The sequence below is a fragment of the Micropterus salmoides genome, unplaced genomic scaffold, assembly GCF_014851395.1.
Source record: "Micropterus salmoides isolate LMB-PRFRI ecotype aquatic unplaced genomic scaffold, ASM1485139v1 Ms_hic_scaffold_11, whole genome shotgun sequence".
Classification (NCBI taxonomy): Eukaryota; Metazoa; Chordata; class Actinopteri; order Centrarchiformes; family Centrarchidae; genus Micropterus; species Micropterus salmoides.
In genome coordinates this window covers 29772368-29791605 of record NW_024040152.1, presented here as the reverse complement: position 1 = coordinate 29791605, position 19238 = coordinate 29772368, and the positions used below count along the sequence as shown (strand labels likewise).

Below are 19238 nucleotides of genomic sequence, written 5' to 3'. Positions count from 1 at the left end.
TTATGCAATTTCTAACCAAAGTTATATGGTAATTTAGCCTAAAATTATTCATGTAACACTATGTAATTTGAAGTAGCATCAGGCTGTAGTGTTATTTTTGTGAAATTATAGGTGTCACTTACACTGGGGATGCTGGGGACATGTCCACATTTGAAATGGCTGATTTTGTCTCCATCACTTTTTGAAAGCAATTGTTAAAAATGTTCCTAAAAATATCTTGCACCAAGAAATGTTAACTAATAAATTAAAATGCTTTGAGAAATGTTTATTTGCACAATAAGAAAACATGCAAAGCAATTTAAATATAGAAGAAACAAATGTGCATTGTCCAAAAAAAAGTAACAGGCTGCTGATTACTCCATTATATTCTGTTATATTTTTATTCATGAATTGTCACCTGCCAGCTGATTGTTTTTCTTATAAATTAAGACATTTCCTCCCTAAATTAAAAATCTTCTCATCTTTTTTTTGAGCATCCACTTCTCTTGTCACAAGCGTTTCATCAGGCCGCTAATCTGAGCCCTTATGTCCCCACCCCTTTTCAACACAAAGTGACGCAATTGTGTGAAATTGAATACTCCTACTACCAAAAATGCTGCTGAGCAGGTACTTACAGGAAAAAGTCATGAATATACCAGAACTGACCGTAGAGTGCGCCAACGCAACAATGCAGGTTTTCAAACAAGTCAAAAGTGAAACTGAATACATCAATAAACAATATTGTTAGATATATTGTTTACTTCTCCTTTATCGTTCAATCAGTTTATATTTTAATGATCAAACCATAGACTGTTTATAAAACGGATCAAACACATGATAATATTGTTTATTGATCTATTTAGTTTTATTTTGGCTTGTCTGATAATCTTTTACTAATGCCAGTTTTGAGTCTCTCTATATAAGCTACCTGTCACACCTTCCTGAGCAGCTCATGGCGTGATTTCCATTTCTCATGCTGCACCTGAACGCAGCATGGATATAGTGAAATAATAACCGGCAGGAGCAGTCAAGAGTGGAGTGATCAGCAGAGAGCAGGCACTGCTTCCTGGATGGAAACAAAACGGAGGAGCAGAGCAGGCACACACTCAGGACGCAGGACGTTTAAACATGTTTTTAGTTTTTCTTTAAGCTGCTACGTGTGTGAGAAAAGGCGGTATCGGTGCGGCGGTGGAATCTGGCGACAGCAGAGGTTATTATAACAGCAGAGTGTATCAACACATGTGTCTGCTCCACAGTATAAGCACTGCGGCTGTGGATCTGGACTCAGGGAGCTCCTACACCCAGTGGTCCACAGGCAAGGTAAGGTCCCCCCTCTCTCCTCTGCTCATCTGCCGTTTGTCCGCATCATATAGGCCACCCATTACCCAAAACGTTTATACCTTAGCCTACACCGTGAATGCGTCAGAATTTGAATTTTGACCTGTCCTTTGCAACCTTGATGGGGATGCAGTTGTGTGAAATTTCATGTTGAATGCACTGTAACCCGAGCAGATGAGACATTACACTGTTATTTTGGCATGAAACATATACCATGCTAACCTCAGGGTAGAAACAAAAGCATTGTGCATTACAGCGCACAGGATATAACTTTAAGAATAATATACCTTAAAATCACAAAAATCTAATTCAATCCCCACCCCACTCAGTTTGGTTAAACATTATAGGTTTGCATGTTACCACCCTATCATTTTCTCCATAATGCCTGTGTTTCAACTTTATGCGCTCTTGTTTTAGGCTTTCTCCCAAAAGCACACAGGTTATTGGTCCAGAAATCCAGAGATACAGACAATGGGTGATGGCAGATGTATAAATGATGCCATATATATTTTGCAACACACTTCCTGAGCACACAGTCCCAGCTGCCTCCTTCCCAACACAGTGGCACTCTGTGTGAAAACAGCAGCTTTTCACCGGGCAGATCTGGTTTTCCTTTTCTGCCTCTCTGGTCAACAATGATGCTTTGATCCCTCTTGGCTGGAATGCCATCTAAACCTTGATCCGTGAGGACTGCTAATCACCAAATGGCCTACACCTAAAAGGAACAGTTTGCTCACAAGGGCGTTTTGATTAAAAAGCTCCAACAGTGGAGATTAAAGTTTGAATGTGGACTCTTATTTTCTGTTTTGATTGCTTTTCAGGTGCCTGCAGGCAACATAGTGGTGTATTTCGATTGAAAGTTCTGGTCGTCAGTATTTTGTATTGACTTTTATATATGTGATTTTTTTTTTTCCCCCGGATTAATGCGGAATTTGGGATTTTCCGACCTGCAAATGCCACCCACGTACATGCTCATCCGTAAAAACTACTGTTATTTTCGATGGAGAGGATTTGAGGACACACTTCATGAGGCGTGAATTTAACAGGTGAATAAACTAGAACTAGTGAGTTTCACCAAAAACGTTCAGCGTCGTTACGTACGTACGTGCGTGCGTGCACAGATCAAAGCCTTTTCCCAACTGACGCAAGGTAGATCGCGTGGACTCAATATCTCCGCCTGGTAAATGATTTTAAAAGTTGTAATTTGTGATTTTAAACGTAATTAAATTGTTTTATCTCGTTATATACGATATCCAATTCATTCTGTGTGAATCCTGTCGACATCTGAGAGCTGAGATAATTAGCTAGCATAACAAAACATAACTAATTAAATTAAATAATGAGCAATAAGATATAATTGCGTAGCCACAAACCCCATATTTCACTACTTTTACCAATATAATAATAGAAAATCACAATTCAACTTAATTTAGTGCATTTAAACCATGCACTAAAAATGCTGCGGTGTTACCATAGCAACCTCAGCAGCTAGACAGGGCTGGATGTTACAGCTTCACTGAATGAACTGAGGCTACAATCTTTATTTGCACAGCAAAAAGATTGAAAAGAAATATTTTAACACAGGGAAGCGCATTTGATTGTCATTTAAATATATTAAGGTCGTTTATTTGTCATTATACAACACAAGGAAGTTCCTTCAAGCTACAAACATAGATCATAAGAGATAATTAAATGTATATTAGAATATGGTAACATAAAATAAAACAGTAAATACAGTTATTGATATGCATATATACATACAAATGCACACCCAGGAAATAATTCAGCAGTGCATTTTTTGAATTTGCTTCTGGGGGAATGTAAAAATCAGCAACAAGATAGTGATGATAATATGGTTATCATCCTCACATTAAAATTCTGACATTTAGAAAACAGTGTTCATCCACTTTGACGGCATTTCAGCACCGAGCACCATCGTTGTGAAACACAGAGTCCGCCATCTCTCATCTGGGTGGATTGCTTTGTCGGCCCAAAACACGGTTTGTCTGACAAGAGCTTGATCCAGGATGTCTCTTTAAAGATATGAGCACAATAGTCTCTGACTTTCCGTTGCTTGGCCAACCTGTGTCCCGTTTTGTCAAGCCTGGACCTTAACCTGGAGCACACCTGTATACCCATTTTACCCATTTGCAAACATTCAGGGTGAGAAATTCATCTGAAATAGCTTTCAGTTGACAACCACGATGTACTGATGAATTCTACAGTTCACAGTCAATCAATCAACATCTGTTGTATCAAAGATAGAACAAAACTGATTTGTCTGTTTTTCTAAGAGAAAAGCACATCCACCATCTATTGACAGATGGTTACCCTGATAATCTCAAGGTCTTTAAACTTTAAAGTTGTTCAGGAATAACAGGCTTTACACTGTTATTAAATACAAATTGAATAGTTTCCATGCAGCAAAGCTAGCTGCTTGGAGACCTGTTATTTTCCCATGTGAGATCTTGGGGCTGCTTAAGCTTGGGCAGGACAGGACAGGCTGACAGCATTGTGGGATGATGACTGCAGCCGACTCAGCTGGCCTGTCTGAAAGCAGTGCAGGAAGATACCATGATTGTGCAGAAATAACAACATACGCAGCTACACAAGCTCCACTATCAATATCTGAATGCATGCTGCTTCTGATCAATAGCAATAATAAAAGAGCAGTCAATGAAAAATTTAGGACACTGGTAGTGGTGGTGGCTGTATTGATTGAGCTGCTCCAAAGTTTCCTGCCAACTTTAACAGCCTGCTGAAATAGAGAGCATTGTACATGGGATAATGTGTGATTTCAACAGCCACTCAGGCTGCAGAGTGTGTTTTTAACGCCACCGTTTCCTGCATGACCCTGTTCTGTGTCCAACCACTGTTAGCAAATCCCAGATTATGGGGTTATTATTTCTGGTGCTTTTTGAGATTGGACAGAACCAAAGGGATTCTTTTGGATTTGGTGACTTTGGGTCACTTTAACACCAGATTAGGCCTTTATTACCCACCCACCTCTGTGCTGCTGTTCCAAAATATGTAATTAGTGCATTATGTCTGAGAACCAAATGTGGAGATCACAGTTTACATTTATGCTTGATGCTTTATTAAACATGAAATGGTAGCATGCTAACACACCAAGCTAAAATGGTGAACATCAATCAGTGGAACTATTATTAGGTCAACACTGTAATTTGTCCAGTACTTTGTTTTATACCTGCAAAACTGACATTCCCATCAGCCTCGGTTGTGCTTTGTGTTTAGTGGCAATTGGCAAATGATAGCATGCTAAGATGGCAACTATGGTACAACATTAACATAAGCATATTACTTATTATTATGAGCATGTTACCATGCTGACTTTAGGATTTAGCTCAAAGCACTGCTGTGCCTACAAGTACAGCCTCACAGAGCTGCTAGCAGTTGTTAAATGGGTAATTTTACATTGAAAACATTTGAGCTATTTTTCAGCAGTTCTGTGCCTAAGTAATACATTGTCCAAATGTTGTCATCGTTGTACAAACAGAAATGTTGAAATCAAAAATAACTTGTATAAATCCATCCTATCCTTGTTAGTCTCAAATTCCTAATGTTAAACAGTACATTATAGTCAGACAGTTTTCAAAAGCATTCATTGCATTTGAGTAAATTTCCCTCTTTCGATTCCATGTAGTTTTTCTCAATGCTGAAATAACATTCTACTCAAATAGCTTCCAGGCACCTACTGTAACTACACGAGCCTGCCTTTACCATGTTTCTAAAACGAATGACAATCAATTCTTCCTGTCAGAATTAATGAGGCGCTGGTCAATAACTGTAGGCTCAGTAAATGCAGACCTTGGACTTTGGCCTTAAATATATGACGGCCGTTTATGGAGAAACAACAGACATGATGAGAAATTGATAATATGGCAGTAGTTAGACATAATGACATTTTACTTCCTGCACCACGCAGCTTTAAAGAGTGACTAATTCATCTCCCTGGGAACAGGACACTGGCGGTGTATTGCCTCAGGGAAAGGTGAAGTCATCACTGTGGATATACCAGTTACCAGGAGAGGACAGGTTTCCAGAAACAGGCTGCAGTGTTGTCGAAAGGCCTGGCAGTGATTGTGGGAACTGTAACAAAGAGGAAGAAAAGTGCTACACCTACACTGAAGAGACAAATTAATTAAAACTTTTTCTGCTTTCAGGAACATGGAGGTACTAGCTCCTCTCAGTCCCCAGCAGAAGGGCTAGGACCAGACTGATTCTTCCCTCCCACTTTACCTACCTACCTGCCTGCCTGCCTGCCACGCCCCAACATGGCCAGCAGGAGTCCCAACCTGAGTCGGGAAGCTGGGGATTTGGCACCGGGGACCCCTGAGGCCGGCGATAACCCCCAGCCGGGGCCGGAGATATTCTGCAAGCTGTGCCTCAGCGAGCAGCCATCTGCAGCCACCCGGGCACTGCAGAGCTGCAACTGTGTCTTCTGTACAGCGGTAAGAAAAGATCACCAGTTTATTATTTACAGTACATTATGCTCAGATCCATATGATAGTGTTTTTTTTAACCAGGTCAGGGTTGCTCAAGGACACTACAATAGTACACATTAGCCATAAAGGCAAAATCAAATATGTATTACTGAAACAGTTTAGGGTGCCTCAAAGCTATATTTAGATTCTCTAGAAAATGCAAGTAATTCTCTACTCATGCTTTTAGTCACTTTCTGTAGGCGGTAAAGTTTTTACAAAAGTGATCCAACAGCAAAATTTTCTTTGTGAAATTTAGGCAAAACTCCAGTGTTTAAATTACTTGGAATGGGATTCTTGTCTTTATTGCAGCACCACTTCCTGTTTTAAGATCTTAAAATAGATACAAACCCGATTCCAAAAAGTTGGACACTGTACAAATTGTGAGTAAAAAAGGAATGGAATAATTTACAAATCTCATAAACTTTTATATTTTATTCACAATAGAATATAGATAACATAACAAATGTTGAAAGTGAGACATTTTGAAATGTCATTTTGGATTTCATGACAGCTACACATTCCAAAAAAGTTGGGACAGGTAGCAATAAGAGGCCGGAAACGTTAAAATTACATATAAGGAACAGCTGGAGGACCAATTTGCTACTCATTAGGTTAATTGGCAACATGATTGGGTATAAAAAGTGTCTCTCAGAAGTCAAGATGGGCAGAGGATCACCAGTTCCCCCAATGCTGCGGCGAAAAATAGTGGAGCAATATCAGAAAGGAGTTTCTCAGAGAAAAATTGCAGAGTTTGAATTTATCATCATCTACAGTGCATAATATCATCCAAAGATTCAGAGAATCTGGAACAATCTCTGTGCGTAAGGGTCAAGGCCGGAAAACCATACTGGATGCCCGTGATCTTCGGGCCCTTAGACGGCACTGCATCACATACAGGAATGCTACTGTAATGGAAATCACAACATGGGCTCAGGAATACTTCCAGAAAACATTGTTGGTGAACACAATCCACCGTGCCATTCGCCGTTGCCGGCTAAAACTCTATAGGTCAAAAAAGAAGCCATATCTAAACAGGATCGAGAAGCGCAGGCGTTTTCTCTTTCAATGCTAATTTAAAATGGACTGTGGCAAAGTGGGAAACTGTTCTGTGGTCAGACGAATCAAAATTTGTTGTTTGTTTGTTTTGGAAAACTGGGACGCCATGACGTCCGGACTAAAGAGGACAAGGACAACCCAAGTTGTTATCAGCGCTCAGTTCAGAAGCCTGCATCTCTGATGCTATGGGGTTGCATGTGTGCGTGTGGCATGGGCAGCTTATACATCTGGAAAGGCACCGTCAATGCTGAAAGGTATATCCAAGTTCTAGAACAGCATATGCTCCCATCCAGACGTCGTCTCTTTCAGGGAAGACCTTGCATTTTCCAACATGACAATGCCAGACCACATACTGCATCAATTACAACATCATGGCTGAGTAGAAGAAGGTTTCGGGTACTGACGTGGCCAGCCTGCAGTACAGATCTTTCACCCATAGACAACATTTGGTGAATCATAAAGAGGAAGATGCGACAAAGAAGACCTAAGACAGTTGGGCAACTAGAAGCCTGTATTAGACAAGAATGGGACAACATTCCTATTCCTAAACTTGAGCAACTTGTCTCCTCAGTGCCCCCACGTTTGCAGACTGATGCCATGAAACTTGAAGTCAACTTATTTTTACCTTAAAATGATAAATTTTCATTGTCAGCTATGTTGAATTCTGATTAAAATTAATTAAATTATTGAAATTTGAAACTTCCACATCATTGCATTCTGTTGTTATTCACAATTTGTACAGTGTCCCAACTTTTTTGGAATCGGGTTTGTACTTTCATGGGCAAATTACATATTACAGCTTTAGTGAAATGAATTGGTTTCTACAAAGATATGGGTTTCTCCTCACATTTACTTTCTTTGTCTTGTGCTCACTCAAACTCACAAACATTTTCCTGGGAGCTTTTTCAGTCCTTTTAAGAGAGAAGAAGCACTATCACTAGAATCTAGGGCTGTATTATTTAAAACAGAAGCACAGAGGTCTGCTACTACACTGTTCTTCTCTGATATGTGCCTGTCTGACACATCGAAACTTGGATGTTGGTGTTGTGCCGTGACACAGACGGGTTGCTAAATAGTGGCAGCTGTTATTCTCTGTCCTAGCTAGCTGAGTTGTCAGTGTTGCACGCACAAGGTCACACAGATAAAAACACACATACACATACACAGACAGAGTCACAGGGGAGGAAGGAGGGAAATGGATACAGTAAACTGTGCTTATCGGTTGGACAGCATTTTATAAACCTGAAATGTCTCTTCCAGTCTGGTTCAAGAGCACAGACTGTTGCTTATGTTTTTATTTCCAGCTCAGTTTTTGGATGAGAAGTACACGGAGCTTTATGAGAAAGCGTATAAATGAGTCAAAAAATACATGCCAGATTTTTACAACAGATTTGATGTCATCTTCCACTGAAAAGTAAATGTTTTTAATTTCTCTTCCTCAAAATTATTTGCCATTACACAATGCTTCCTACGTTTCCAGGCTGAGGCATCACATGACATTTGACGCGTGAATGCCAATAATGAGCTTATGTTTGTGTGGCATTTAGTTTGTCTTATTTGCACAACAGCTCATTCTTCCTCTACTTACTTTGCTTTTACTACATTTATCACGAGTGATGTTTTCATGTGTAGTGCTTTTTTTTATTATTTTTCATCAGGGTAGTAACAGTGACAGTAAATGTACCATGTATGCTTATGATGAATCGTATGAATATGTTGCTTTTTACAAGGGCATGACATTTGCGATGCATAGTGGCACAGTTCTCCCAGTCCCATTCCATATCTAATGCTAATGGTTGTTTCTCCTTCTCCAGTGTCTGCAGCAGTATGTTCAGCTCGCCATCATTGAGGAAGGAGGGGCACCCATCACCTGCCCAGATATGGCCTGCCAAAAGACCGGGGTGCTACTGGACTCTGAGGTATGCCCTGTTTAAAACCAATGATATGTGGGTCATGAGTGAAACTGAAAAAGGCAAAGAGTCTACAGAGGCAATAAAATACAAGCATTACTGAACTAAAAACCTGTTTTGGGCTGCACCAGTTTGTTTACAGTCAAGAGTGCTGCAAGCCACCTTCTAAAGAAATCTGAAGTTGGATTTTCACACTTGTGTTTTTAAAGTTGTGTGGGCTGGTATGTTGAAGTGTTGTGAAAATGCTGTGTATCCAGCCTTAATGACAGGTCTGAGGAAAGTTTTGTTGCTTTCGATTGTGGAGAGCTAACGTAAGCAGTCAGACAGAAAGTGAAAGCTGAGCTGTCACATCATAGATGATGCTTAAAGAGGTGGTATGATGCTCATTTTCAGGTTCAAAATCTTAATTAGGGGTTGTGCCAGAACAGGTTTACCTGGTTTAATTTTCAAAAACACCATATTTTTCTCATACTGCACATTGCTACAGCTCCTCTTTTCACCCTGTGTGTTACGCTCCGCTCTTGAGCTACAGAGTGATGCATCTTACTTGTACAAAATCTTTGTTGGGAGTTGCACATACGCAGTTCCCAGGTAAGGACTACTAGCCAATCAGAAGCAGAGAAGGGCAGGTCGTAAGAAACAAGGTAGTGTGATCCAAATCAAAGCCGCTTCAGACTGCAACTGTAACCTAGCAGATGGTGTAAGTTACTCACAAGTCCACAACCACGCAACATCATTGTTCCACATCTTACCATCAGGACTAAACGTTGAACTGTTGCCAGTGTTCTGACAATCTATGCTGCCTTGCCGAAAAATGCTACCATAGCGCAAATCGATAGACTCGACTCTACTCGGCCCTGCTCTGTTTTCCATTGCAGACAGTACCCAGAGATAGTACGTACGTAGCTTGTCATCATAGCGACGCCACACACCGCTGCCACAACATAATGTTCAATGCGACACACACACCAGCTCTTAAAATATATCTTCGGTTAAAACGTTTCAACATTCCTCAGAATGTAAAGACAGATAAGCGGTATGAAAACCTTCCAGCTGTGTTTTCCTCTGCAGCGGCCTGTGTGACGGCGGGAGCAGAGGGCTCTGTGAGCGGGCGGCTGGCCGGCTTCACATGCTCCTCCCGCGGGTTGGCGCAGGCTTCCCCCGCAGCCACTTGCAGAGCTCCTCAACTCCGACAATATTCAAGCATTTTTGTTCCGCCATCACTTCTCGTAAAACTGTCAATATTCGAAATCTAAACAGCTGATTTCTCACCTCAAAACTTCGCAGAAGTGGATTTAGTGATGAAATTACATACAAAAACTGTAAAACTTTCTGGTGCTGGCCTCTGGTGCACGCAATGATGATGCAGTGAATAGTGAATATTCTCTCTGATCAGTCAGCAGTCTGTCGTGTTTTCATGTTATATTTTAGTTTCCCTCAGCTCGCTTGAAACCTCAACGGACGTGAGGTGATACGAAAAAAAGTACCTGGAGCAGGTACAGGTACAACATTTCTACAATGGAAACCCAAACAAAGGCTGAGTCGAGCCAAAAGGCCTCCGCTCAGACTAGCTTGGTTTGAGGGCGTGCCTGACCCCGCTAGCCGCTTGGCAAGCTTTATGATGCGTTTTCACTGTGACGTCACAAGTAAAGGAAGTGAAGGGCTGGACTACAAACGAGCTGTTTTCAAGCGGTTCAGTGCAGAGCTTTCTGTGGGAGATGGGAACTCCCTTTGGGCTGGACTTTGGGCTTTTTCACTTTGCAAACCTGTTACATGCACAAAAAAGAGATATAACTCAATAAAGGAGAGGGAAAAAGACAAAAAGCACAATACCACCTCTTTAAACTGCTGCTTCATGAACAAATCTTTTGCTCAGTTCCTCTTTTGTAATGTCTGACACCTATTGCAAGAAATGCCTCTTTAACTGGGGCTCATTGGCCTTCCATCTGAATAATAATTGATTTGACTTGTATCCTGTTGTGACATAAGGCAGAAATATAGACATATAGTTAGATATGTTCATATTAATATAATGCACAGCAGCAGTCTTAATACTTTTTTTTTAGTCTTGAAAGATTGGAGTAAGAAATGAAGAATTTTTTCGAGCATTTCCTGCTGCAAGCTAATGTTTGTTTGAGCACCTTTTCAACATCTATGCACGCAGATGACAGCTTCTACTACAACTATAAAAAGTTGTTGTTGTTTTCATTTAGGAAATGAAAATGAGGTGTCTTAGACATAATGCATAATGCAATTTCAGTTGCTCCAGTTGATCCTGGATGATCTTTGAAGTATCAGCTTCTCAGCAACCACACATAATTGCCTTATTTTAATCTTGACCATGTATTTTTGCATTTTATCTCTTAGGGTTTGAAAATGTTTTTCTTTCACCCAAAAAGATTTTTCAAACAAAATTCAGTGTCAAATCTCTGAGTGACTAAAACATGACTGAAGCATCTCTATGTGCTGTGTGAATGCAGATAGCTAGCTTGGCCCCAGAAGAGCAGATGGAGCTGTATCAGCGTCTGAAGTTTGAGAGAGGTAGGTATTGTTGCATTAGCATTGCTGATGACTGGTGACAGGCATTGGGCTATTTCAGGTCACACTTCAGCTGGTGGCATTACCCTAAGCAGCCTCACAGAGTGAGCTTCACATGCCTGGGATATTGTGGGGCCTGCTGCCATTTTTCTATTCTGCTCTGGTACAGTCTTACCCTGGAGGTCACTAAAATTATGCATTAATACCTTAAGTTAAACCAAACATAACCGGTAGGATATTCAGTAACACATGCTGCAAGAGGTCCATATTACTATTATGTTAAATTTGAAGTTATGAACTTTTCAGTCCTAATAAATTGTATGGTCTATGTTCAACTGATTGTTCCAGAAATGTTTGCAAGCTCAAATTGTATTTCTGTCTTGCACTGGAGGGAGGAGAAAGAGAGTAACAGTTGAAATAGGTTTCTGTTGACCTTTACAAATTGCAAAGTGAGTTTAGTTTGCCTTGTAGCTATACTGGTCTTTTCCAGTTGCACAATAACAATAGGCTGTGATGCCAGTAATAGTTATTGTTTACTCAGGCCATAAATCATAAGACTCTAATAATATTGGGAGTGCAAAGTACAGGCTGTTTTGCAACAGTGTTTGCCTCCTGTTATGATTCATAATGAAAGTATGAGCTGGTGAAGGGAATCTGAGTCAGATCATGAAAGCTGCAGTTTTTGTGTTAGTTGTGTTAAACTTGTCATATTTATTTTTTGTAAGCATTTTACATTTCAATTTCTATCCTCCTGTACTTATAAATTACTTTGAAGGTTTTTTGCCTTCACAGATAGCCAATATGAAATGAGAACAATGCATTTGTTAGATGTTTTTAGTCATTCTCACCAGGGATCAGTCAGTCTGTTGGTCAGTCGATCCACCACTTTGGTCCAGACTGATTTTTTTGGATGGATTGCCATGAAATTCGGTACATTCATGTCCCCATCAGGATGAATTCTAATAACTCTGATGATCCTCTGACTTCTCATCTAGCGCCATCATCAGCTCAAACTTTAAATGTGATAGTCCCATGAGCCTCATCTGTACTTTGTGTTTACTGCTAATTTGCTAACCAGTACAGCCTCACAGAGCCACTAGCATGTAGACTCTCTGTCATATTGTTGTAGAGAAGATATTTTACTATCATAAAACATAAAAAAAAACACCAAATAATCACATATGAGAAGCTGGAACCAGTGAATGTTTAGCTTTTTAGTTTAAGAAACAATTTGATTATCACACTTTTCTGTTGATGGAGGACTTGAGTAATTGCTTCAGCACTAATTCTGTTAAGTATGTTTTTGTAAGCTTGCTGTAGGTCAGATCATTAACATTGCTGATTGTAATGATACTACTGCTGCAGACAGTATTGCTAGTATTACTTGGGTTTAAAGAATAGGAAAAAATGCATTTATTTTGTATAACATCTCAGCCACTTGGTGTCTATTTCAGAAATCACATCTCCCCTTTGCTTTCTACAGGAGTGAAGCTGGACCCCAGTAAAGCCTGGTGCCCGGTGCTTGAGTGCCAGGCGGTGTGCAACGTGCAGCCGAGCAGCGAAGGCCAGCCCACTGCTGTGCCCTGCCCGACCTGTCACGCCGTCTTCTGCTCCGGGTGCAGAGGGCCCTGGCAGGACAGCCATACCTGCCCCGAGCGCCAGCCCATGATGTCACCCTCACCCTCTCATGAAAGCAGGTCAGTCAGCCGCCCACTGCCTGCAGCCACAGAGTCTGGGCTGCACTTTGAAAATGATACTGTACTGAGTGAGTTAGTTCAGGACACTGCGGTGTATACACAGAAACACTTGTTACTGTTGTAAACAAACGAGTAACTGAACCAGGATTCCATTAAAGGGTTTTATTATTTAATTTAGACTATATAGTGGAGACATATTTGCTATTTTTTAATATAGTGTGTGTATTACCTTAACTGTTTTCTACCCTATGAATTCCATCATTTTATTTAAAGGGGGAAATCCCATCCATCCCATTCCATTTAATTTAAAATACCTGACAGTTATTGTGGCAGGATATTTACGCTGAACGGATTATACAAGTGATGTGTAGCTCCTCATCTCCCAGTGGAGACCCTGCTCTGAATATGCACATTATTTCAGGATTAATAGGTCAGTATTCCTCAGCAGTGCCCTCTGTGTCGTCCCTGTTGCACAGCTACATAACTGTGCTGCTCCGATCTGTGGCTCTGCCAGACTGACTGATGTCATTGGGGACTCACTGACTTATAATGGAATTCCATTGTTTCTGTGCCAAAGGGAGGAGGAGGGTGGGCAGCGAGCCAGTTAGTTCACCGTACAGGAGCAGCCAGCGCACTGCAGTGGTCTCTGCAGTGTGCTGTGGAGCAGGCATGAGGAGAATGAAGGGAACTCAACTTTAAATTTGAACTTGAGAGCATGGTATACATTTGCCTCAGCCTGCAGGTTTAGTCATCAAACACAATCTTGCTGTACCAGGGCCGTGTTTTAGAAAAACCGCTGTTAGTAGTCTGTCCCTCAGTGAAAACCCCAACGTTTTGTGACTAGCCATCAAATAGTTTGGGTTGCTGATTTTTCTTAATCCATCAGCACTGACATATGTGTTTTTCCAGTCGCCTGCTAGGATTTTTCACGTTTATCAAAGATGTATGCTGTTTAAAAAATGGTTATTTCCCATCACACACATTAGCATTTTTGTGGCATTTTTTATGTCACTGGCCCGGCAAAATTACTACAGCATTTTTAATCCCGCCTACAAACCACTGACTGACTTGATTGTTTTTCCAACAAGGGGAACCAGCTGTCAGTGACCACAACACCAGAGCTCTTTGAATCACTGAACAAATAAAAATAGAGTCGCTTGTAATGCACGAATCACAGTGAATTATGACCCAACTCTGCAGTCCCCCTCAGCTCTAAGGGGCATTTATAGTAGCTTTCTTTGTTTTGGTTTTGTGGCCCGTAGCCTGACTGTTTTGGGTCAGTCTCGCCACTCTCATTATATTTTCCAGCCTTAACAGGCAGCTGTTTTCACCAAGAAAGTTATAAACCCACTGCACACTTCCTGCCAAATGTCAAATTGAACAACTATCAGTGGTAGCAAAAGAGCTAGATGTTGCCCTCAAGAGCTAGAGACAAAATCAGAGCTATTGTAAAAGGAGAGTGAATATTAAATTCAATTCAGTTTTCTTTATATACTGCCAGTTCATAACAGAAGTTCATGTACTTTTCATAGAGCAGGTCTAGACCGTACTCTATGTATACTGGACTTGCATTGGAAAATTAATTTAGCAAAATGCCAAAGTGTATATAGGCAATTGTTTGCTAACCAGTTTGCCATAACAACTTTATAAGATGTTAATATTTCAAAATTGTGTTTACAGCTTGTTGCCCTGCCCCAAGATGGCAAAACAAAAATAATTCATAGAATTTGTTTAAATTGTAGAATATAAACTCATCAGGTTGTCGAAACCCTAAAACATGACTTCTGGTTTTTCAGTGGTAGCTATGGCCCTTGATTGTACTTACAGAATACTTCCCTCATACCTTTGAATCCTAAAATAATTAAACCAGTTCAAAGTGAGCACTGACATTTAACTCTACTGCTAAATAAAGATTTCACACTCTCGCCTGGTGACTCTTGAAGCCTTCGCGGCTTCGTACAATGTGCCCCCGTTAACCGCATACCTGTTGTCTCCTGTCTCCTGTGTCTTTCTCCTGATACACAGGCCCCCCTCTGACAGCAACTCTGACATGCCCATCAAGCAGTGTCCTATGTGTGGCATCTACATCGAGCGGAACCAGGGCTGTGCACAGATGCTGTGTAAGAGCTGCAAACACACCTTCTGCTGGTACTGTCTGCAGAATCTGGATGTAAGTCTCCCCTGCTGCCTGACTCACAGATCTGATGCATGGCTTTGAACACTAGCTGAAAAATAACTATACAGCCTGGCCGCCTGTTTAGACTCTTATCTACACTCATACGTTTTCTTTACACAACATCTCAGCCTCTGCTTCTCTGTCTTTCTTTGTAGTTTGTGTTTGAATGTACTTTGAGATTGCTGGATAGTAGATTTCTTGTCTTAACATGCATTTTGTAATTGCAGGGCGATATCTTCCTGAGGCATTATGATAAGGGGCCGTGCAGAAACAAGCTGGGACACTCAAGGGCCTCAGTTATGTGGAACAGAACGCAGGTGAGGTCACCCAGCACGGAGCAGAGCAGACAACAAAATTCATTTCAGGGTTGTGAGGCTGTCATTGTCTGTATGGATTAACCGGCAGAACCGCTCATCTGTGAGTGGGAGGTTGTTCCATGCACGGGTTTGATTTCAGTAAAACTGTGGGGCATTAAAGATTTTGGACTCCATCCCAGCGGCATTGTTTGGCTGTCAGATCAAGTAGTCCCTGTTGAAATGCTCATGCTTGTCAGTAAACCTTGGAATGGAAAACAACTCATGACAGACTTGGTTACACCCTTGCTTAACAGGTACTATAAGTTTTACATCTGATTGTCACAAATTCCTGTGCCACTGTAACTCCTTCTTAGCTGCCTCCAAACACTGCTGTAGTGGCAGTACATTTAAAGTGTACTGTACACTGCATTTGTGTTGTACATTTTCAAAATTTGGATTTGAAATGATGTGATATCTGACTATCCTGACTACTGGTATACAGTGCATTGTAAAAAGTACTGTAAGCGGACACCCGAACCGTGGCGAACCAAGTAAAATGAATAGTAAAATCATGTAATGAGATCGTGGTGTAGTTTCACTGACGTAAGTGCACAGTTGAGGTTTGGGACAGTTGCAAATGTTGTGCTGTTAGCGAGGAGCAGGTATGTGACCAGGTCAGATGCACTACATGTCACCAAAAATACTGCGGAAAAAGGTGACAGATTTTGTATGCAGTACCTGCAATGTGTGTTAATAATAAATGTATACGTTTATGCTGTGTCCATAACATCAGTTAACATGACATTTGTTCAGGCGCTCGGGTGGGATGAGCTCATGGCGTCATGTCATCGGCTCTCTGGATAGAGCCGTAAATAGTAAAAAATTTATGGCGTAAAATCTCGCGCAAGCATAGCAGAAGTATAACCTGTGGTGGAAAATGCTCTTTAAACCTTATTTTGGGGCAAACTCATTCAACTTTTTCAGCATTTTTTTTCTCTCAGACTTCACTGGTCTACTCACTCATTTAGATAGGGGCCTGGGGCCGTATTACAGAAAGTTCCTATCTTAAGTCTCGCGAGCTAAACGGCTTTTAATCTGTGTTCTTTGGTCGTTTTTAATGAAACATACACTGAAAAGTGAGCAGAAACAAAAACTTTCATTGAAGTCAGATGACTTAGAGGTGTTGGTAACCTTCGTTGAGAAATCCAAATTCACTTAATACTTAACTCGGGAGATTAAAGATAGAGAGTGGGCTAAAATAGCGGGCACAGTCATTGCCGCATATCTGGCATCCAGTGGAGCGTTGATGCTGTTGAAAATACGTCCATTTAAGTGATGTGAGGAGAAAGGCAAGTGTTGTTTCCAAAGAGCAGAGGAAATCCAGTGGTGGCTCCTCCTGTGCTCCCTCACTGACACCGGCAGAAACCAGTCTTCTCGGGAAAGTTAATAATGAAGGTTAAAAAGAATAATAATAAAGGCTGCGGGCTAACGTCTTGTGCTAACGTGTTTTTCATGTATTTCTTGAATTTAACGATCTCCTTCTATCAAAGACTTGCATTAGGATACTTTTGTTACATCAAGTCTTATATAATGAGACATTAACTAGCGTTACATCGCCTACAGCCTTTCTACTAATGAGTGTTTTGTCATCAAACACATGGTAGAATCAATGAATAAGTTCCAGTTGACATTTTGTTGTTTTTTTAAAAGCAATAAAAAAAGCACCTATGAGGAGTTATTAAACACTACCTGGTGGAAAAGTAAAAGTTAGGATAGCTAAACAGTTATCCCAAGTTAGGAGAGTTTATTTAAGATTTTATGAAGTTGGGATGCTTTTGTAATACACTTGTTTGTAAAGACTTTGTAGTTAGTTGGTCAGTCAGACAACTTTACTGAAAACAAACTGACATTATATTTGTGAGACTGAACATAAATGAGCTGAAAGGTTCTAAAAATACTCCATACAGCTGAGTGAAACTGTAGAGTTAGGTGGTTCATCACCAACGCAACTCCTTTCACATTAGACATAATCACTTGGTCCATTGTTAATATAAGATATTGATTAGTGCAGCTTTAAAAGATGCTGTTGTGTTGCCCTTCAGGTGGTGGGGATCCTGGTGGGGATCAGCCTCGTCGTGCTGGTGACATCTCCTCTCCTCCTGCTGGCCTCGCCCTGCATCCTGTGCTGCGTTTGCAAGCCCTGCAGCGGAAGGAAAAAGAGGAAGAAGACGAGGAAGAAGGACCTCAGCCAACCAGACTCCTCCATGTCATAGCAGCTCCCCCTCTCAATCGGCACAGCCCAGAAATACTCCACTAACCTCATGAAACCTGAAAGGAAACTAAGAAAGTGCAAGTGCTGCACGGTGGAAGGGAATAAATTTGTGGAACAATGGAGTACTTTGTTATGACTCAACAGACTGGAAGCCTTGTCAGTGATTCAGTATAGTGTTAAGGGTCAACAAGTGAAGACTGTCATCTTAAAGCTCCGGCAGGTAGCTTTAAGAGCTAAAGAGTATGTACTTTATGTGTCTGAAGTGTAAATATGAGGAGAATGAATGTAACTCGCTCACCTAGTTGTTTTCAGATGCACAACAGGTAGTAAAGAGAAGGCAGCGGCTGTGAGACTTTTCCTTGTACAGGGCTTTTGTTATTGCCCACCTATCGCTCGCGCAAACACACACACGCGTGCGCGCGCGCACACACACACACACACACGTGTGTGCGCAGTTCAAAGTGCAATGCCACCCTCATGTGCCAAATGTCATGATGCCAAACCAGAGGTCTTAGGTACTCAAGTGCCTCACTCTACAGTGCCTGGCACTTGGTTGTATTTGTTTTGCCTCCCATTCTATCTTTATCTTATGCAAAGTATAGCAATGAAAATGGACAGCCGTCAGGGTTAAACCCCTGACACATGCAAAACATTCTTTCATAATGGGGGAAATCAAACAGCATCATGTGTGCAATGTATATTCTGTACTTGGGCTTCAGTGGTGCACAGAGAACTTTTCTTCTGCAAATGTTGTTTCCAACTGGCGTATGTCCCAGACCAAAGGCTCTAGAGGATAATGTGTACTTTTCTAAAGTGTGTTAATGTGTATTTATGGGTTATGTGTGTATGGTATCCTTTTGATGTCTCTGCATCAGATATTTTTTAAAAGCAGCATTGTAACTGAAATAAATATGCATCAGATGGTATTGTGTTTGCTAGTGATATTTATCATTTATACATCATGGCTCATTATTTCACTTTTGTCTTTGAAACATGGTCACAAGAAAAGAGTACATGGAAGTTGACATAGCAGGAGCGACAATATTGTTGTTCTCACTGTGTATTATGGAGATGTGCTGCTGTGTGGATGAAGATGGATTTTTAGAGAATGGTTTAAGGAAGTGAAATATATCTGCTAGTGATACAGTGTGAGAGCCATGAACTGACTCAGCATGTGGGCAGCATGTCACACTTTTACTTAGTCCTTCCTTCTTTAGGCAAAGCAAGTTTATTTGTACAGCAGCAACTGGATATTTTAAAATGCTGTACATAAGACATGGAAGACATTTCAAGAAGATTTCAAAAGAAACAAGGTGATAAAGAGGAAGATTGAGGAAACATGACTAGAGGAGGCTACACAATACATAATTTTAGGTATGTACAGTATTACAACTAGATTTAGGAACCTCCATCCATCATCTATCTTATCCTTTGCAGGGTCATGGGGGGCCTGGACAGGATCCCAGCTGAC

At 40.9% G+C, this 19238-nt stretch overlaps 1 protein-coding gene across 2 annotated transcripts; it reads left to right on the top strand.

The window, feature by feature from the left end:
* The first annotated feature begins 1009 nt into the window (after positions 1 to 1009).
* rnf144b (ring finger protein 144B) lies at positions 1010 to 18693 on the top strand. Of its 2 annotated transcripts, none has more exons than XM_038712193.1 (8): positions 1010 to 1299; positions 5502 to 5789; positions 8693 to 8797; positions 11269 to 11329; positions 12810 to 13023; positions 15049 to 15193; positions 15427 to 15516; positions 17598 to 18693. In XM_038712193.1, exons 2-8 carry the CDS (start codon positions 5613 to 5615, stop codon positions 17766 to 17768), a joined length of 963 nt encoding a protein of 320 aa, XP_038568121.1. In that variant the 5' UTR covers positions 1010 to 1299; positions 5502 to 5612; the 3' UTR covers positions 17769 to 18693. The 2 variants fall into 2 exon arrangements, with proteins under 2 accessions (XP_038568121.1, XP_038568122.1); XM_038712194.1 differs by lacking the exon at positions 1010 to 1299 and adding an exon at positions 2476 to 2497.
* Positions 18694 to 19238: the final 545 nt, after the last annotated feature.